The sequence below is a fragment of the Brassica napus genome, chromosome C8, assembly GCF_020379485.1.
Source record: "Brassica napus cultivar Da-Ae chromosome C8, Da-Ae, whole genome shotgun sequence".
In the NCBI taxonomy this organism is placed as follows: Eukaryota; Viridiplantae; Streptophyta; class Magnoliopsida; order Brassicales; family Brassicaceae; genus Brassica; species Brassica napus.
The window spans coordinates 17423844-17441297 of record NC_063451.1 but is presented as its reverse complement, the minus strand read 5'-3'; the positions used below and the strand labels follow the sequence as shown (position 1 = coordinate 17441297).

The window sequence follows — 17454 nt, the reverse complement described above, 5'->3', positions numbered from 1 at the left end:
TATACCCATATACGTATACCTAGTTAACTAGATATACTTACATATATACAATGGTACGAACAGAGACATATGATTTAGTTACTGTGTATATGACCATGTCCACACAAGCTCATGTTTATTGGTGGAAACGTGTTTACAAGTGACTATATGTTTCTTTGTCTAGACCTCTTGTTAGGAAACTCGCTACACATTATCCGTGTGGCAACCCCAGCCTAGTTATAAAAAATTAAGAATAAATCGGGGAATACTTATGATTTTTTTTCTTTAATACGTATAAATATTAGATATGTGGAACACAAACGTAACTACGTAAGTACAGCTTAGTCTACTGGTTTGTGATATATTAAATCCACTGGGCAACCCAGGTTTGAACCATATATGATGTGTTTTGCCATATCTGTATTTTCTTTAATAAGCTGAAAAGGACAAATATGTTCTTATCTTCAACCTGCGACTCAAGCTGACAAGCTCCAATCCATGGCGGCCAGCCTTTTTCATGACTTTTACCTCTATAGTCTCGTTTTTATTGGGTTTATCATATAAACATTAAATCTAACCTTAATCATAAAATTTTGAACAAAAAAAAATTATTTAATGGTTTTCACCAATTTGGTTCTAATTGCCATGGAGCTACACCGTGAAGCGTATAACCAGCGATTTTACGGCCTCTGGCCGAGTTTTGGAATAGGGTCTAGACCTATGCTTAGATTTAGGCCTGGGTATTCGAGTATCAGATCAGGTTCAGATATCAGATGTTTCTAATATGGAAAAATTGATATCAATCGGGTAATTTTAAATCTCGGATTAGATTCAGTTCTCTACTTGTCAGGTTTAGATATTTTTGGGTATATCCGAATGAACCGAAAAAATCGAGTTCCGGTTCGGAAAGATTTGTTGTGATCCAAATGTATATAAAAATAACCGATTTTATCTCAAATATTTGGTTCGAACCTGTTTTTTTTATATCCAAACATGTCTAAGAATATCCGAAAGTAACCAAAAATATCTATAGTATCTAAATTATCTATAAATAACTAATTTATTTTTAAAAATTATTATAAATCTTTTTTTACAGCAATTTAAAAAAACTCAACTAGGACTCTTCAAACCAAACTGGATAATCTGAATCCATGTGAATAACATAAAATGCCTTAGATCTAGCACTGCGTGCGAGACTATCTGCCTGTATATTCCGCGATGAACATAGATAATCGTTGTAATGCTGAAGCCCTCCTTGAGGATCCATATGTCTTCCAAATATGATGCAAAAGCAGGGGTTTTGATACTATCTTCACCAGCTGAAATTAATATGTAGCAAAAGTCACATGAAATTGATGTAAATTCTTCATGCATTCCATTGCCCATATGAATGCCTCAATTTTTGAGTGGAGAAGGGAAAGCGCTGCACTCGTGTTCCTTGCTCCTACCAGACCATCAAAACCCTGCAAAGTACTGTATCAGTCTTGTCCCAAGAAATTTTCCCCCTCCTTCCATTATAACTAATATTATAATTTTTAATATTGAAATTATTACATGTATGAAAATAACTAATATTTGTAGATACAATAAACATCTTTAAATTAATAATATCGAGACTGTGAAATTTTCTTAATTTATAGAGTTATAATTTATAAAAAGTTCATTTTAAAAAATTTCTCTATTTTAAAATATAAATTTTTATAAAATATGTGTCATATCATTTAAATGTAATTTTAGATATAACTTTACAAAATGTTATCAAAATATATTGAATTGTTAAAAAAATAAAGATAAATTTTATTGTGAATATAAAACAAATAATACAATGTGTTCTTTGTACTTATATAAACCTTATATAGCTATATATAAATTATTAGTTTATAATTTTAGTGGGACTATACATTTACGTAAGATTTTCTAAAAAACGATTATCTTATTATTTTATCGATTTATTTCATATTTTGAACATGTCCAACTTGGGACCAAATTTTTTAATAATTTACCGTGCTTATTAATTTATAAATTTTCTAATGTATATATTTGTACTTCAGATTTTTTCGGATACGAGTGATTTTTTAATTCGGTTCAGTTTCAGATTGGGTTCTTCGAGTATAGGAAATCATGTAACGTTCGGATATCTATATCAGATCGGGTTCAGTTTGGTGTCTTAAAATTTGGTGTCTTCGGATCCAGATAATTTACTCAGGTGTACTTAGATTTTTAATTAATTTTAATATAATATATTGACAAAAGGTGTAGTTTATTGACAAGACACATAATTATCATATTAATAATAGTTCATCAAACTATAGAATTAGCCTATCACCTTTACATGCTGAATGTGAAGCCTTTATTTTGCAAATGAAATGCATGAAGATCCTATATTTTATGGAAATGAAGTTTGCAACGGACTAAGCTCAATTGGTGAAGATGGTGTCTGCACCGACAGAATGGCTAGCTTTCGCACCCCTTCGAGGAAGTACAACGATGTAAGACGCTCTTTCCACATTTCTCACTCCAGCATATTTCTAGAGCAAAAAAATATTATGGCAGATAAACTTGCATGAGGTGCAAGAACCTCTCGTTCAGCTATGTACTATGTTGGCACTTTGACTTCAACTTGGGAGAATATTTTTATTAAATCGTGAAAGTCTTTTCATATAGTAGTTCTTAAAAATAATTTATAAATTTACAAAAAATATTTTTATGAGAGAAAATATTTAATCTTATTAGAATTTTGGTCTCCCTATATAAAGAAAATGTACACATTTTCTCACACTCTCTCAAATGGCTACAACAAAAATGTAATGTTACTCATTCTAAAACTCTCAAACCTCTCTCTAATCTGTTTAATTTTAAAAACATCAAACTTTATATCAATTTCTCAATTTTTTGTTTTATGTCTTTCTCACTGATTTATCTTGTTTTTGCAGGTTTTTAATTAGATGGTTTTCATCTTCCACCTCTTTTATGGTATATTTATCAATTTTGTGTTTGATTCTAAAAAGTTATATATTCAACCTAACGTGACTGTTTTATTTATTATTTAAGCATTAAAAACTTATTTTGAGGTTTTTCTCTGTTTTGAAGCCATTTGAATGCATTTGGATATGTATGTTTTTCAGATTCGAGTCCGACTTTTAGGAAGTCTTTTCTTCTTAGAAGTCTTCTAGCATATAATGCAGTAGAATACTTCCCAAAAAGTCTTCTCTCATGTCTCCTCTTTCATAACAGACCTGAGTATTTTGGTTAGTCTACATGTCTGATTTTTTTTCATTTGATCTCTTATTGATTAAAGCTCTTACCTCTCTCTCAAACGATGCCGGAGTCTTTGATTTAGTTTTAGATCTAGAGCTGTCAAAGTGGAGGAGCTGTCCGAGCTAGAGGAAGAGGCCTCAGAGGTTGCTGTTGGAGGTGTCAAAGTGGCGGATGAGGTCTCGTAGGTTGAAGTTGATGGTGGAGCCAAAACAGATATGAGCATTTTTTGTAACTCTCCATGTCTAAATTTTCTTCACCTGGTAACCGTCTTGTTGCTTAAAGCTCTTGTCTTTTTCTTCATCTAGTAAACAAATCTGAGTGTGTTAAAGCTGATGGAAGTTTCAGATTTCAGGTTTTTGAAGATTTCATGGAAAACTTCCTGGAAGACTTCGAGGAAGTCTTCCACTTCATGCATGCGAATTCTTCTGAAGTATTCCAGGAAGTCTTCCACCTCATGCATGTGAAGTCTTTTGAAGTATTTCAAGAAGTCTTCTCAAGTATTCAAGACTCCTAATATTGACTAATGTGCATGAATTAACAAGAAAATATTCAGCAATCATTTTTAATTATAGAGAAAATGAAAATTTATTAAACATTGACCTATAAGACTTCGACGAAAGTCTTCCGGTAGAAGACTTCTAGGAAGTCTACCATTTATGTCATTTTTGCAATTGCAAATTTACAAAAGAAGTCTTCTATAGAAGTCTGCTCTGCATCATATTTCTTAAGAAGTCTTCCTTTGTAAGTATTGGTTTACTTTGGTATTTGAATTTTTTTTGAAAATACCAGATAAGACTTTCCTGGAAATCTTCAATAAAAAGTCATATTTTGGACACAGTTCGGTCAGTTGCAAAACTAACATGTGTTTATCCGAGAAGACTTTCACAGAAGTCTACTCGTTTTTTTTTCTTAACAAAGAAAATTTGGAAGACTTCCAGAGAAATCTTCTCTAAAAACACAAACAAAAAGTCAATTACGAAACTAACTTATATATTGACCAGAAGACTTCAAGAGAAGTCTTCTCTACCGAGAAGATTTCAAGAGAAGTCTTCTTCGTGAAACATATCCGAAAAAATTCATCCGGCGAGATTCATGTTTGATATTCTCAGGCACACATAACTTCTTAATGATAGTTACCCACTCGTTCTTGACCACGAATCATGAACTTGAGTAACTCTAATAAGGTTATAAAATTTGAAATAAAAACGTTTGGATTTTGGGATGAAATAAGAGAGGAAATGAAAAGGTAATGGTTTGTGTGTGTAAGATATAAGAATTATGAAGATGTTGATTTTAAGTGCATTTAGAGTTTGAAATAGTTTGTTCATGGTGGTTGGTGTATTGATGACAATGACAATGTTGTAAATAAAAGAAGAAGATGAAGATGATCGAGTAAAATATGCATTTTCAAAAAAAAAAACTAATGATATTTTCGTGAATAATTTGAACTTCTGTGGTGAATAGAGCAAATGAATGTTCCAAAAATCATGGGTTAATTTTGCATTTGACATTTTGTGAGTATATTTTGAAAAACACATTATTCTTTATGCATTACTAATTAATAAATGCATTACTAATTTAAAAACTATCATGATAAGTTATTGTTTATGTTCTCAAATTTTTTACTTGAATATCAAATTATTCAAATATGACAACGATTTTCATAAAAAATTAATATTTGCTATTGCATTAATTTCTTTTAAAACTATCATGTGTTACAGATATTTTAAAATTTATTTATACACTACCTTTATTATTAATAAATATGTTTTTAAAATCAATCAATATTCTTTTTCATTTATATAAAATTAATATTTTTATTTGATTAACATTTAATTAAGTGTTTTCTATTTTTTTATTTCTTAAATTTTAACTTTTTATAATTGGAAGATATTTTTTCGGACAATAAGACAATGTATATAAGGATTATCTTTTTATCTTATTAATTTATTTAATTTTGAGAAAGTTTTATTATATTAGTTTTAATCAATTATCCAATATATTAAATTAAAATTATATTTACTTTTTGGTAATTTTATTATATTAATTAATATTCAATAATTTAATCAAATAAATAGATATAATTATTCATTAAGGATAATAACAACTTTTGCCAGTATTACCTTTAACGTGAAGTCTTATAGGCAAAAATCATTTCACAAATAATAATAAACAAGTTAATAAATTAGCCATAATAAATCTAGTCAATATATTTACAAGAAAAAAAATTGATAAGAAGATATACTTAATTTTTTTAAAAACATTTGTCAACTAAATTTATTATATATAATTTATCTAGCTAAAATAGAATATATCTCACAATATTTCATTTTTAATAATGAATAACACTATTATATAGAACTTCGATCATTATTGTCATACTATCCTCTAGACATTATTTGCCAAATGATTTCATACACTTTGCATATGTGTCCTTTGTACAATCACTTTAAGTAAAAAATGTGATATGACATAGCTTACGGCTAAATATGACATGGACAATTACATTTAATGTTGATTTATATTTTCGGTAAACTTTTAAAAAACCTAGGGGGTATCCGCGCTTCGCGCAGAATATTATTTTATTATGGTTAAGTATGATGTTTTTGGATGATGTAATTATTTGGTCAGTATTTATTTGTGAAGAGTATGATTTAGTATTTTATTGTGTTATGTAGTATTAGGTTATAGGTTAATATATTATGTGTTCGTCTTTTCAATAATGTGTTGTGTATAGTAGTATTTGTTAGTGGTGAACTGAGCTTCTGATGTAAAGCATATTGAATTTCAAAAATTTTGAATTTAGGCATTTGTTGATTCTAACATTAACGGTTTCAGCGTTAAAATTTTATTTCATATTTTCATATTTTTGAACATTATTCTTTTTTAACAACATTGAACATTATTCTCCTAAGATGTTTTTTTCGTCTCCGCATATTTTGACTTGAGTCGTCACCATCTATACATTTTGTTTACATTTCCGGTATGCGGTATTTCTTACCATCACCAGAAAGACTCACCTTTGTTGCTCTTGTTTTCCTTGTCTTATTCTCTTGTGAGATTATCTAATATTTGCTGTAGATCAGTTTTATGAGTTCCCAGTTGTGCGGTTGTTTCTCATGATGTTGTACGCTGTTCTGCTCAATATTTTTCCTCTTCTTCCTTAGATTTGGCTAATGTTAGGAACTACATCTCTTTGGGTTGGGTCAGAGTTTAGTTGTCTTCCTCGTAGTTGGCTTGCAGTTGATAGTCCCTGCTTGTCTTGGTTTTCAAGATCTGGTTTTTGGTGATCTGACTTTTATGTTTTCTTCATAGCTCGAGGATGGCTCCACAGTTTTCTGATTTTGTCTAGTCTTTTTTTCTTTCTTTGTTCTCTCATCTCGTTGCTCTTTTCATAGCTGGTTGCATCTCTGGTGGCTCTCCATTTCACCATGTTTACCAGTCCAGGTTTGGATAGTGTTTTCCTTCGTGTATGTTTTGTGGGCTTGGAAGATTAATTCTTGTCTCAAACATGAGCTATGGTTTCTCCGTGGTTGGCTTCCATTCTCCTTCCCTTATGTTGCTTGCTTTTCTTCTTCCCCTGCTTCCCTTGGTATAGGTGTGTGGAGTTAGTCTCTTGGAGCTTTGATCTCTTCTATTCAGAGCTTTATGTTTCATCGTTGGTATGAGCTCCTTGTATGTGGTTGTTTTGTTTGTGCGGTGATTCTTACCTCTTAGCTGGTGGTTGTGCTTTAGGCATGTGTTTTCCTGCTTCGTGATGACTTTGGTCTTCCGGTGATTATTCTTTCTCTGATCCATTTTTTTAGTGTTTTGGGTTAGTGTTTGATCGCGTTTATTTGTGTTCCAGACCTTTATTGAGTTAGTATTACTATAGTATTTTGCTTTTTCTTTGTGATTGTGAAGATTTAGGTTTAGATTACTAGTTTTTTTTAGTTTAGTTATTTTATGATTTCTGATAGTAAAATAAATTATATTTGTAAATAAAGTAATAGAAAATAGTAAAAAATAATAAAATAGTAAAAGTTTAGGTTATTTTTTAGTTGTGAATAAATAAAATATTTAAAATTTATTTATTTATATTATTTTATTTTATTTTTATTCATCTCCTGTTTTATTGACCAATAAAATAGATTATAAAAATTCATATAATAATGGTTAACACAAAATTCTATCATGAAAATTATACCATGAAAATTATATCATGAAAATTCAGGCATCAGAAAAGCAGGAATATGTGGTATTCATCTGGGGATCTCAACACAAAATTCTATCATGCTTTAACAAAGCAACGACAGATCTGTAATAGAATTGTTGGTGGAGTTGAGATTAGCTACAGAGGAGGAAGTTAAGGAAGCTCTTTTTATAATGCACCCAGAAAAGGCACCTGGGCCGGATGGCATGACAACTCTATTCGTTCAACATTCCTGGAACATTATTAAGAAAGATTTGGTGGAGTTGGTGAATGACTTTTTGGTTTCCGGAGAAATGGATGCTAAACTAAATATTACTAATATATGCATGATCCCAAAAACTGAGAGGCCTACAAGGATGACGAAATTAAGACCAATCAGTCTTTGTAATGTAGGGTTTAAAATTATTTCGAAGGTGTTGTGTCAGAGATTGAAATTATATCTTCCCATACTCATTTCAGAAATTCAATCGACATTTGTGGCAAGAAGATTGATTTCGGATAATATTCTCATAGCACATGAAATGTTTCATGGATTGCGAGCTAATAAAGCCTGTCAAGGAAAGTATATGGCGATTAAAACGGATTTTAGCAAGGCGTATGATAGAGTGGAATGGGATTTTATTAAGGCATTACTCCGGAAAATGGGTTTTGACCCTCATTGGATCAAATTAATGATGGAATGTATATCCTCAGTTCAATATCGGGTTCTATTAAACGGTCAACCACGTGGTCTCATTGTTCCACATAGAGGTTTACGTCAGGGGGACTCTTTATCTCCCTACTTATTTATTCTCTGCACTGAGGCTTTAATCGCAAACATAAAAAAGGCAGAGGCAGGGAATCAGTTGACGGGAATGAAGGTTGCCAGAGCATGTCCATCAATATTTCATTTGCTTTTTGCGGATGAGAGTCTTTTCTTTTGTAAAGCTCAAAAAGAAAGATGCCAAACCATTCTTACGATTTTAAAGGAATATGAGCAAGTATCAGGTCAACTCATAAATTTCGATAAGTCATCGATTCAATTTGGCCACAAGATTGAGGAATCGATCAGACAGGAATTAAGGGATATTCTGGGTATTCATAATTTAGGAGGAATGGGCTTTTATCTTGGTTTTCCAAAAGACTTGGGGGGATCCAAGATACAAGTGTTTAGCTTTGTCCAGGATCGGCTAAATTCCAGAGTTACCGGATGGGCCTTTCGGTTTTTTACAAAAGGGGGAAAGGAGGTGATCATTAAATCAGTGGTCACGGCATTACCAAATCATGTGATGTCATGCTATCGCTTACCTAAGGCAACTGCGAAAAAACTGACGAGTGCGGTAGCACAATTCTGGTGGAATCCAGGGGCAAGCACCAGAGGCTTGCACTGGAAATCATAGGACAAAGTATGTGTTGATAAAGAGGAAGGAGGGTTGGGGTTTAAAGACATCACTGATTTTAATACAGCGATGCTTGGTAAACAGCTTTGGCGTCTCATAGAGAAGCCAAATACTTTATTTGCCCGAGTTTTTAAAGGCCAGTATTACAGGAATGCTTCACCCCTGGAACCGATCCGTTCATATTCTCCGTCATATGGATGGCGAAGTATTGTATCTGCTAGATCTCTGGTAAGAAAAGGACTAATCAAAAGGGTGGGAACTGATTCTTCTATATCTGTATGGAATGATCCATGGCTCCCAACCACTCGCCCGAGACCAGCCAATAAAAATCAACATAACTTATACCTGGACCTTACAGTGGATTCCCTCATTGATTCCACTTCGCGTACTTGGAATTCACAGGCAATTCGAGCTTTGGTGGAACCACGGGATGCAAAACTTATAGAAAGCCTACCACTGAGTAGAACTCAGAGGACAGACAGGGATGGATGGCATTTTACCAAAAATGGGAAATATACAGTTAAATCTGGATATCAGGTAGAACAGATATACCCAGATAGGGCACGACCACCACTTTTGATTGGCCCCACAGTTGACGCATTGAAAGCTTTTTGTTGGAAAATACGGTGCCCACCAAAGTTAAAACACTTCCTATGGCAGCTCGTGACATGATGTATAGCAGCTAAGAAGAATTTACAAGGGAGAAGGATTCAAGGAGATATTTGTTGTGCCAGGTGTGGAGCTCAGGAGGAATCGATAAATCATTTTTTTTCAAATGTCCTCCAGCAATTCAGGTTTGGGCTCTCTCGAAGATACCATCGAACCCATATATTTTTCCAACAAAGTCTCTTTTCACAAATATGGATCATCTCTTCTAGAGAGTTCTACCACAAATGGAGGACCATCAGTTTGCGTGGATTTTATGGTACATATGGAAAGGCCGTAATAACAAAGTTTTTAGTAATTTGGACACTGATCCCATGGATACGCTCAAGTTGGCAGAAACAAAATCTACACTTTGGGCGGAGGCCCAAGTTTTAAAAGAGCAGAGAATAGTACCACAAGTTGTGGTCACGTCCCTGCCGACAATTCCTGGAAGATGGTGTTTCACAGATGGTTCGTGGAAAGAGGGTGATATTTTCTCCGGACAGGGATGGCTTAGTATGCTAGAAGGATTTGATGGTCGATCTGTTGGGGGCAAGGAATGTTCGGGCTAGCATTTCTCCTCTTCATGCGAAGATGGAAGCGCTACTCTGGGCAATGGAATGTATGAGAAACCTATGTCAATTTCAGGTTACGTTTGCAACGGATTATTCTCAATTGGTGAAGATGGTTTCGGAATCAGAAGAATTGCCAGATTTTGCAAATTATTTGGAAGATATCAAGACCTTGAAAGAGAGTTTCATCCGATCAAAAATTATCCATGTTCCAAGGACGCATAATGCAATGGCGGATAGTCTAGCCCGTAGAGCTAGGATGCAACCGTCTTACGTTGTCCACATGGATGCAGATCACCCAGTTTGGTTTACATAGTCTATATGAGTCTGTAAAAGTCGATGACAAAAAATAAAAATAATAATGGTTAATGTGAGAAAAATTATAGTGCACAATTAGAAAATACTAAGCCAAATGACAATAGTGTAAAAGAAAAAGTACATAAAATGTAAAAACAAAAAAATACATGGGGACACATGTCATCGAACCTCTTTACCACTTGTCATAAGAAGGGAAAAAGTTAACTTTATATATATATATATATATATATATATATATATATATATGGTAATAACTCATACATTTCATTAAAGTATATATATTCAAACATGATATTAAATGATATAATACTAAAATATAACAACATTTTACAAAATTTTGAAATATTATTTAATTATTTTTTATAATTATCCAATTTTATCACTAAAATTTTAAAATATTCTATACTTTTTAAGAGACTTATAAATGTTTAATCATAATATCATTAGTTTCCTTTATATATCTACAAATTTTAGAAAAATTATTTAGTTTTATTTTTTTGATAATCATACAATTTTTTATAAACAATATATTTTCTCAATTTTAAGTTTAATTAAATCAAAACTTAGATTAAATATTGATAAGAAAATAATAAAATATAAAATAATAACAAAATTTTATTTAAAAATATAATTTAAATTTGAAATTTATATGACTGAACATGGCTGAGGAAAACACTTAGTATACCATAAAAGTATTGCATAACATTCAGACCAAATTAGATCTCTTAGTGACCATGACTTTAAGGCCTTGTTTCATGCGAAGAATAACAGAAGGAACTGGCTCAATCGTGTGTCCTTCAACGATCTTTATCTCATAGTTTTGTATGATTTTCACAGCCACTGTCTTCATCTGCGTCATAGCCACTTCTTTCCCCAAACAAGTTCTTGGACCGGCATTGAACGATAAGAACTTAAAAGATGGGACATGTATCGAACTTCCAGTTTCCGAAATCCATCTCTCTGGTTTAAAGTCTGATGCATCTTCTCCCCATACCGATTTCATTCTCCCTAGTGAGTACAGACAAAACACAATCTTCGTACTTGGCTCGACTTTGTGTCCGCTTGGAAGAACGTCGGGTTTTGTAGGAGACTTGTGCTGAAATGGAACCGGTGGATATAGCCTGAGGGCTTCACACATGGCGCCATGTAGATACACCAACTTGTTTAGTTCTTGTGAAGAGAAATGATCAGAATCATTATTGGTTCTTGGAGATATTTTTGTGTTGATTTCTTGACGAATCTTGGTCGTTACTTCCGGATTCTTGGTGAGAAGCCAGAAGAACCAAGTGAGAGCAGAGCCTGTGGTGTCCCTACCTGCTATCATGAAGCTTAGAATCATGTCTCTGAGGAATTTGTCATCACCTGGATTCAACGACTTGTACTTGGTGGTGTCTACATCCATGTAAGACATCAACAAATCTTTAGAAGAAGAGTCGATGCTAGTAACGCCACGTGTTATTTCATCTCTCTTTGAAGCTATGCACTTAGAGCAAACTCGATCTAAAGTCGAGTGAGCAATTTTCATCTTCAACTCATCTCCAAACCCAAGCAACCTTTGTATCTTGCAAACAATCTCCGGCTTGATATGTCTGAAAAATATCACTTCCATTGCTTCATCTAAAGCTCTAGCAAACTCGATTTCTGGCATTTCAATCGAGAGACAACCCGGATCAATCCCGGTCGCTAAAACCAACGTAGTATCGAAGGTGAATCTTTGGAACACATCCTGTAAATCAAGGACTAGTTTCTTCTTAGCAAAGTGATCAAGAATTGGGACAAGCCCTTTCTCTAGCTTTCTCATGTTTGTTCTTAGTGTAAACCTTTGAAACTCCGGGCGACTCATCATGCATTGAGCTGACTTCCTCAGATCCATCCATAGATCGAAATCCGCGTTGAAAATCCCATCTCCCAAAACATCGAATATCTTCTTGAACTCTGATCCTTTTGGGTAGTTTGTGAAGTTTGAGCTCATGATATGATGAATATTAGCCGGATCTACAGTGAACAACATGTTGACGCCAACGAAACATGGGCCTTTAAAAAGAAAAGTTAAGTTTGAGGCTTCGAGAAACTCGGTTATATAGTCGTACACACGAGGGATCTCTACGAGTAGGCCCGGAAGCATACCGAGGAATGGCCAGTTCGTGGGAAACGAACGGTGAGGTTTCTTCATAATAAAGAAATATCCAAAGAAGAAGGAGAAACAAAGGAAATAAACTGTGATTTCAAGTAAGCTTATCATAGCCATTAGAGAGAAACTTAAGAGTTCAAGATTTTCAAGATACACACACGGATATTAAAATGTCAGTGCGCCGTTGAAAGTGGTGATGTGTCTCCGTCGTGTTTGGATCAGAAAATAATATAAACCTTGTCGTTTGCTATTTTTAATTCCTTACTTTTGTGGTTTGCTATTTTTAATTAACATTTTTATTCCTCAACTATCCACTATGCAATTAAAATCTTGAAGTGCTAGTTGACTTTACAAAATCAGACGGACCTCAATTATCGACTATGCAATTCCTCAACTTTTGTCGTTTTGTTGAAATTGAACCTTGATTAAATCCAAGAGAAGAAGTGGAAGCAAGGAAGCTTGCCACACAAGAAACGAATAAGAAGAAGTGACCAAGGAGTCACGTAGAAGAAGAATGAAGAAGTGGAAGCAAGAGATTGCTTACCATCGAAGGAAAAGAAGAAGAAGCAAAAGCCAACTAAAAGAAGAAGTCCAACGAGAAGTTGAGATGTGACTTTAGTCACAAATAATCAAGTTGAGAAGAAAATATATTAGTTGGCCAAGCTATCAAGGAAGAGCGAAGTGTTGAATAAAAGCTTTAGCTAAGAAGAGCTAGTGAGAGTTGTTAAGAGTGGTTAGTAGAAGTAAGGGCTAAGTTGTAGTTGTTAAAGTGCATGTGTAGTAGTTAATGAAAACTACTATATTTTTTTGGTATGATCAGTGGTCCCCAATGGGTTGCTTGACTGACATTTTTGGACCACGGGGACAGATAGACACGGGCATTGGCCAGCATGATACTGTCTACACAGCTAGGACAAAAAGAAGGCGACGAAATCATCGCTCAGAAGGTCTCATTAATGTGGAACACCACCTCATATCATTGCCTAGCTCTGACGCAGAGGATATCGTTCTCTGGCGGGAAAACAAAATATCTATAAAAGTCAGTTCATTACTCGGGACACTTGGAATCTCATCAGACCAGTGAGGGAGAAGGTGGCTTGGCACAAGGGCCTATGGTTCAGCCAAGCAACACCGAAATTCCGGTTCTGCTCATGGCTTGCTCTGCATAATCGACTCACCACAGGAGATAGGATGATATCGTGGAATCTAGGTATTGACGGGGGCTGTGTGCTATGTCAACATCATCTTGAAACTCGGGATCATCTCTTTTTCCGGTGCACCTACAGTTCTTCTCTCTGGAGTAAGCTAATGCGTGAGCTCATGGGTAACCATTACACAGATGAGTGGAGCAGTATCATATTTTTCCTGTCGCAGTCTCAGCTTTCTCGAACCCGGACGTTCCTTGCACGTTACGTATTTCAGACCACGCTCTACATGCTATGGCGGGAGCGCAATTCTCGAAAGCACGGAGAGAAACCACGATCACCTGAGACTCTTTTTCGGGTAATTGACAGGCAAGTCAAGAATCGCACTACTTCCATACGAACTCTGGACAAGAGACTAGACATGGCGTTTCAAGATTGGATCGTAGCAGTGGGGACATAGCTTTTCTATTCTTTTGTTGTTAAAAAAGTCAGAAACAAAGTAGCTTTGTTGTAAACAAATTCATTTTCTTTTGAATCGAATTTAACATTTTATTCAAAAAAAAAAAAAAAATGAAAACTACTATAAGTATGTTTAGTGTTGTTGTGAGAAATATATCCAATTCTAATACAAAAAGAGTTGGAGAAATAACAATGTAGACATACAAGATAAACTCTCTTCTCTCTCTACACGAGCAAAGACAAACGTGAGAGAGAGTAAAGAGAGAGTGCTTGTGTTATGACATTGTAACACAAGTGTAAAAAAACAGAGAGTGAGTGAGAACAAAACAGTCTTGAGTGAACAAGAGAGATAGAAGCTGGCCCTAAGTGAGTGGAGAGGTCAAGCCAAGAAAGAGCAAAAATCAGAACACGTTTGCTATGAAAACACTCGATTTCTGCTTTTCGAGTTAACTCCGGAATCAAATTCTAACGTGCTGCACAACCTGTTGAATTAAAATAGTGGGAGTATAGATTTTTGTTTTAAGGGATTGTGAGATGACAGAATGTAATAATAGCCTTTTAAGAGAATCATAGAGCTCTTCTATAATCTGGGAAATTGTAACATTTTTTTCTGTTAGTGTATTTGGGGAGGAAGCAGAACTCTATTCTGTGACACTTAGCGTTTCTTGTTTTTTCCAGAAATTGCTCTAATGAAGCTGACATTAATGGGAGGGGGGACATTGTCAGTTGTCACGCAATCGCGAAGGAATCCAATAGAGCGCAAGGAAAATGGTGATAGATGTGCAACAAGATAGGATTAAGAAGGAGCTTACAGAATACACTAACGTTCACAGTTAACCATTAACGTGAAGTTTGTAGACGTTTAATTTTGCAAAGTCAACCAACACACTTCAAGATTTGGATTGCATACCTGATAGTTGAAGAATAAAAATGTTAAATGCAAATACTTGAAGATTTTATTGACCATTTTCCCATTACCCTCTGCTGTACATATTTTTGAAACCATTAAATCTCATATCTAAACTATTAAAACAGATGTACAAAAATAAAATAACCCTGAGTTTTTCTCAAAAATTACAACATTTTACCACTGCTTTAAACACGGTCGTTTTATAACATTACAAAAAACGTTCTAATTAAATTTGACTCACCTTGACCTGAAATAACGCGAAACAAAACTGACGGAACCTATCTCGCGTGTTTGTGTTGTAAATGCAGAGCAAGACAAATCCAAGAATAAATTAGATGATGAAGATGCTTGGTTTTCGTCGATAGCGGTGGAATCAGATGGAGATTTAAGAATAGATTTTCTAGATCTTAAACTTGAACCGAAAGTCTAGATCTTTATCGAAGAAGATGGTGATCTGATGATATAGGAATCACATAGAGTTTTCTTCTCCGTCGATATCATTCGCTAAACCGGTTGGGTTCCATTTAATTGAGTTAGCGAATGGTTTCATGCTAATAAACCAACAGTGATCTATTTTCAGTATGTTTTTGAGGGATTCAATGGGATCTATGAGGTTTTTCTGGTTTATATGGTGGATCAATTGAGATTGATGTTTTTAGGGTTATTTGGCCGGAGCTTCCGGAGGTAGACGCGGCGGAGAAAGCAATAGAGGTGGAATTATCTGAGAAAGTAGATCAATCGATTCATCAACACCGAAGACACCAAAGTGATCGACGGAATCTCGCCATTTGATTTCGAAATCTCAATCCTCAGGAAAATCTGGCTCGAGTTAGATTCTCCGACATTTCCGCCTTTTCAATTTGGTAATATCTCTGAAACAAGTTTTGGGTTTTGCTCTGTATCGTCTAAGTACCAACGCATGATTGCTCATGTTAAAGTCTCCACCCTTATAACTTTGAGGTTGAAAGGAGTGAAAATGTTGAGCTTTATTGATGGGTTTCTTCAGGTTTGGCTGGTACTATATACATCAAAGGCGTTGCAGTTACTAAGTACAAAAGGTGAAGTTTTATGGAACTTTCTGTTAAGTCATTACATCTGTGCTTATATAAGTTCATAGAAATGAAATAAAACATTGTTTGTATAGATCTGCTGTAAAGTAATCAGAGGAGTGGTCATAAGTTCAAAGTTTTTTGTCGAGGTTTGAGGAATTATAACACTCGAGATGTGTTCACTATTTGCTTCGGTCACAAATGAATTCTATTTTTTTTTGTTTACAGCTTGACGATGGTTTGGAGCTTTCATTTACTAACAGAAGGAAATTTGCCAAAGTTAGATATTTAGGTACTGTATAGATGTTTTAACTTTTTATCATGCTTTTCGTTACTAAAAAAAATTGAAGTAAACAAATAGTCAAAACAATTAAAATACAATTACATGATATATTTTACAAAAATAAGACAGTAATAGATATTATGCACACTGAAAAATTATTCTCATATTTTAAGTGTTTATTAAATTATTTATTGAATAATACTAAAACTTAAACAATATAAATAGTTACAATTAGGTGAATTTGAAAACTTATAATATTTATAATAACATAAGATAATTAAAAGTATATTCATAATATTTGATGAAACTAAAAGATTATCAACATAAATTTGTGAAAATAAAAATTATAATAAACCAAGTTTTAGCCATTTAAATTACCAGTAATATCCCTTGACCTTCATGACACATCTCTCAACACCTCTTTGAAATCGAATACTAGCCTTTAGAGACTCCACTATCTTCGTCACCTGAAACCTTGTGGGGTGCGATCTCCGAGGTGAGATTCCAGCGTTAATAGGCAATCTGAACCGTCTAAGCTATCTTAGCCTCGAGTATAACTATCTCATAGAAGAAACACAACAAAAATAAAATAAATGAATGTGAATCTCACATTAATATCAAGACAGAAAAATTACATGTATGTTTAAAAATAATAATATTAACTAAATTAATTGGGTTAATTTTGATTAAAGTTTTTTAATATCCAAATAAACTAAATCAAAATAATTCAAACCAAGTCCAAATTTAAACCGAACTAAACCCTAATCTAAAGAAATACTAAGTGGAGGCCCATTTATTTACTTTGTAAATGATCTTAACCATTTAATCTGAAAGCTTATGTTTATAGGTTTATTCTAATGAATACACTGGCCCATTTATTTACTTATAAATTATTTTACTAATATGATCTATTTTACTTGTAAAAAGATTACGTGAATTATATTAAAAATTGTATGGTGAAGTGATGGCGACGGCGATTGTGTATGAGGGTTGAATGGGTCGTCAACGGTGGGATCCGGGGAGTCTTTGGGCTATCGAGGGTCTTCAATGGATAGATCATCAGCATCAGTGTGTTTTTGGGAATCGATGGAAGCAAAAGGAAGTTTCTGCAGGGCAAAATCTTTCAGATCTCGC

General features: G+C 33.9%; 1 protein-coding gene across 1 annotated transcript; it reads right to left on the bottom strand.

Moving 5' to 3' along the window:
• Positions 1–10933: 10933 nt before the first annotated feature.
• On the bottom strand, positions 10934–14569 carry LOC106414068 (alkane hydroxylase MAH1). Its single transcript, XM_013854781.3, has one exon. It carries the CDS (start codon positions 12589–12591, stop codon positions 11050–11052), a length of 1542 nt encoding a protein of 513 aa, XP_013710235.1. The 5' UTR covers positions 12592–14569; the 3' UTR covers positions 10934–11049.
• Positions 14570–17454: the final 2885 nt, after the last annotated feature.

Coding starts and splice junctions, on each gene's coding strand:
- LOC106414068 (XM_013854781.3), bottom strand. CDS start 12,591: ATGGCTATGATAAGCTTACTTGAAATCACAGTTTATTTCCTTTGTTTC.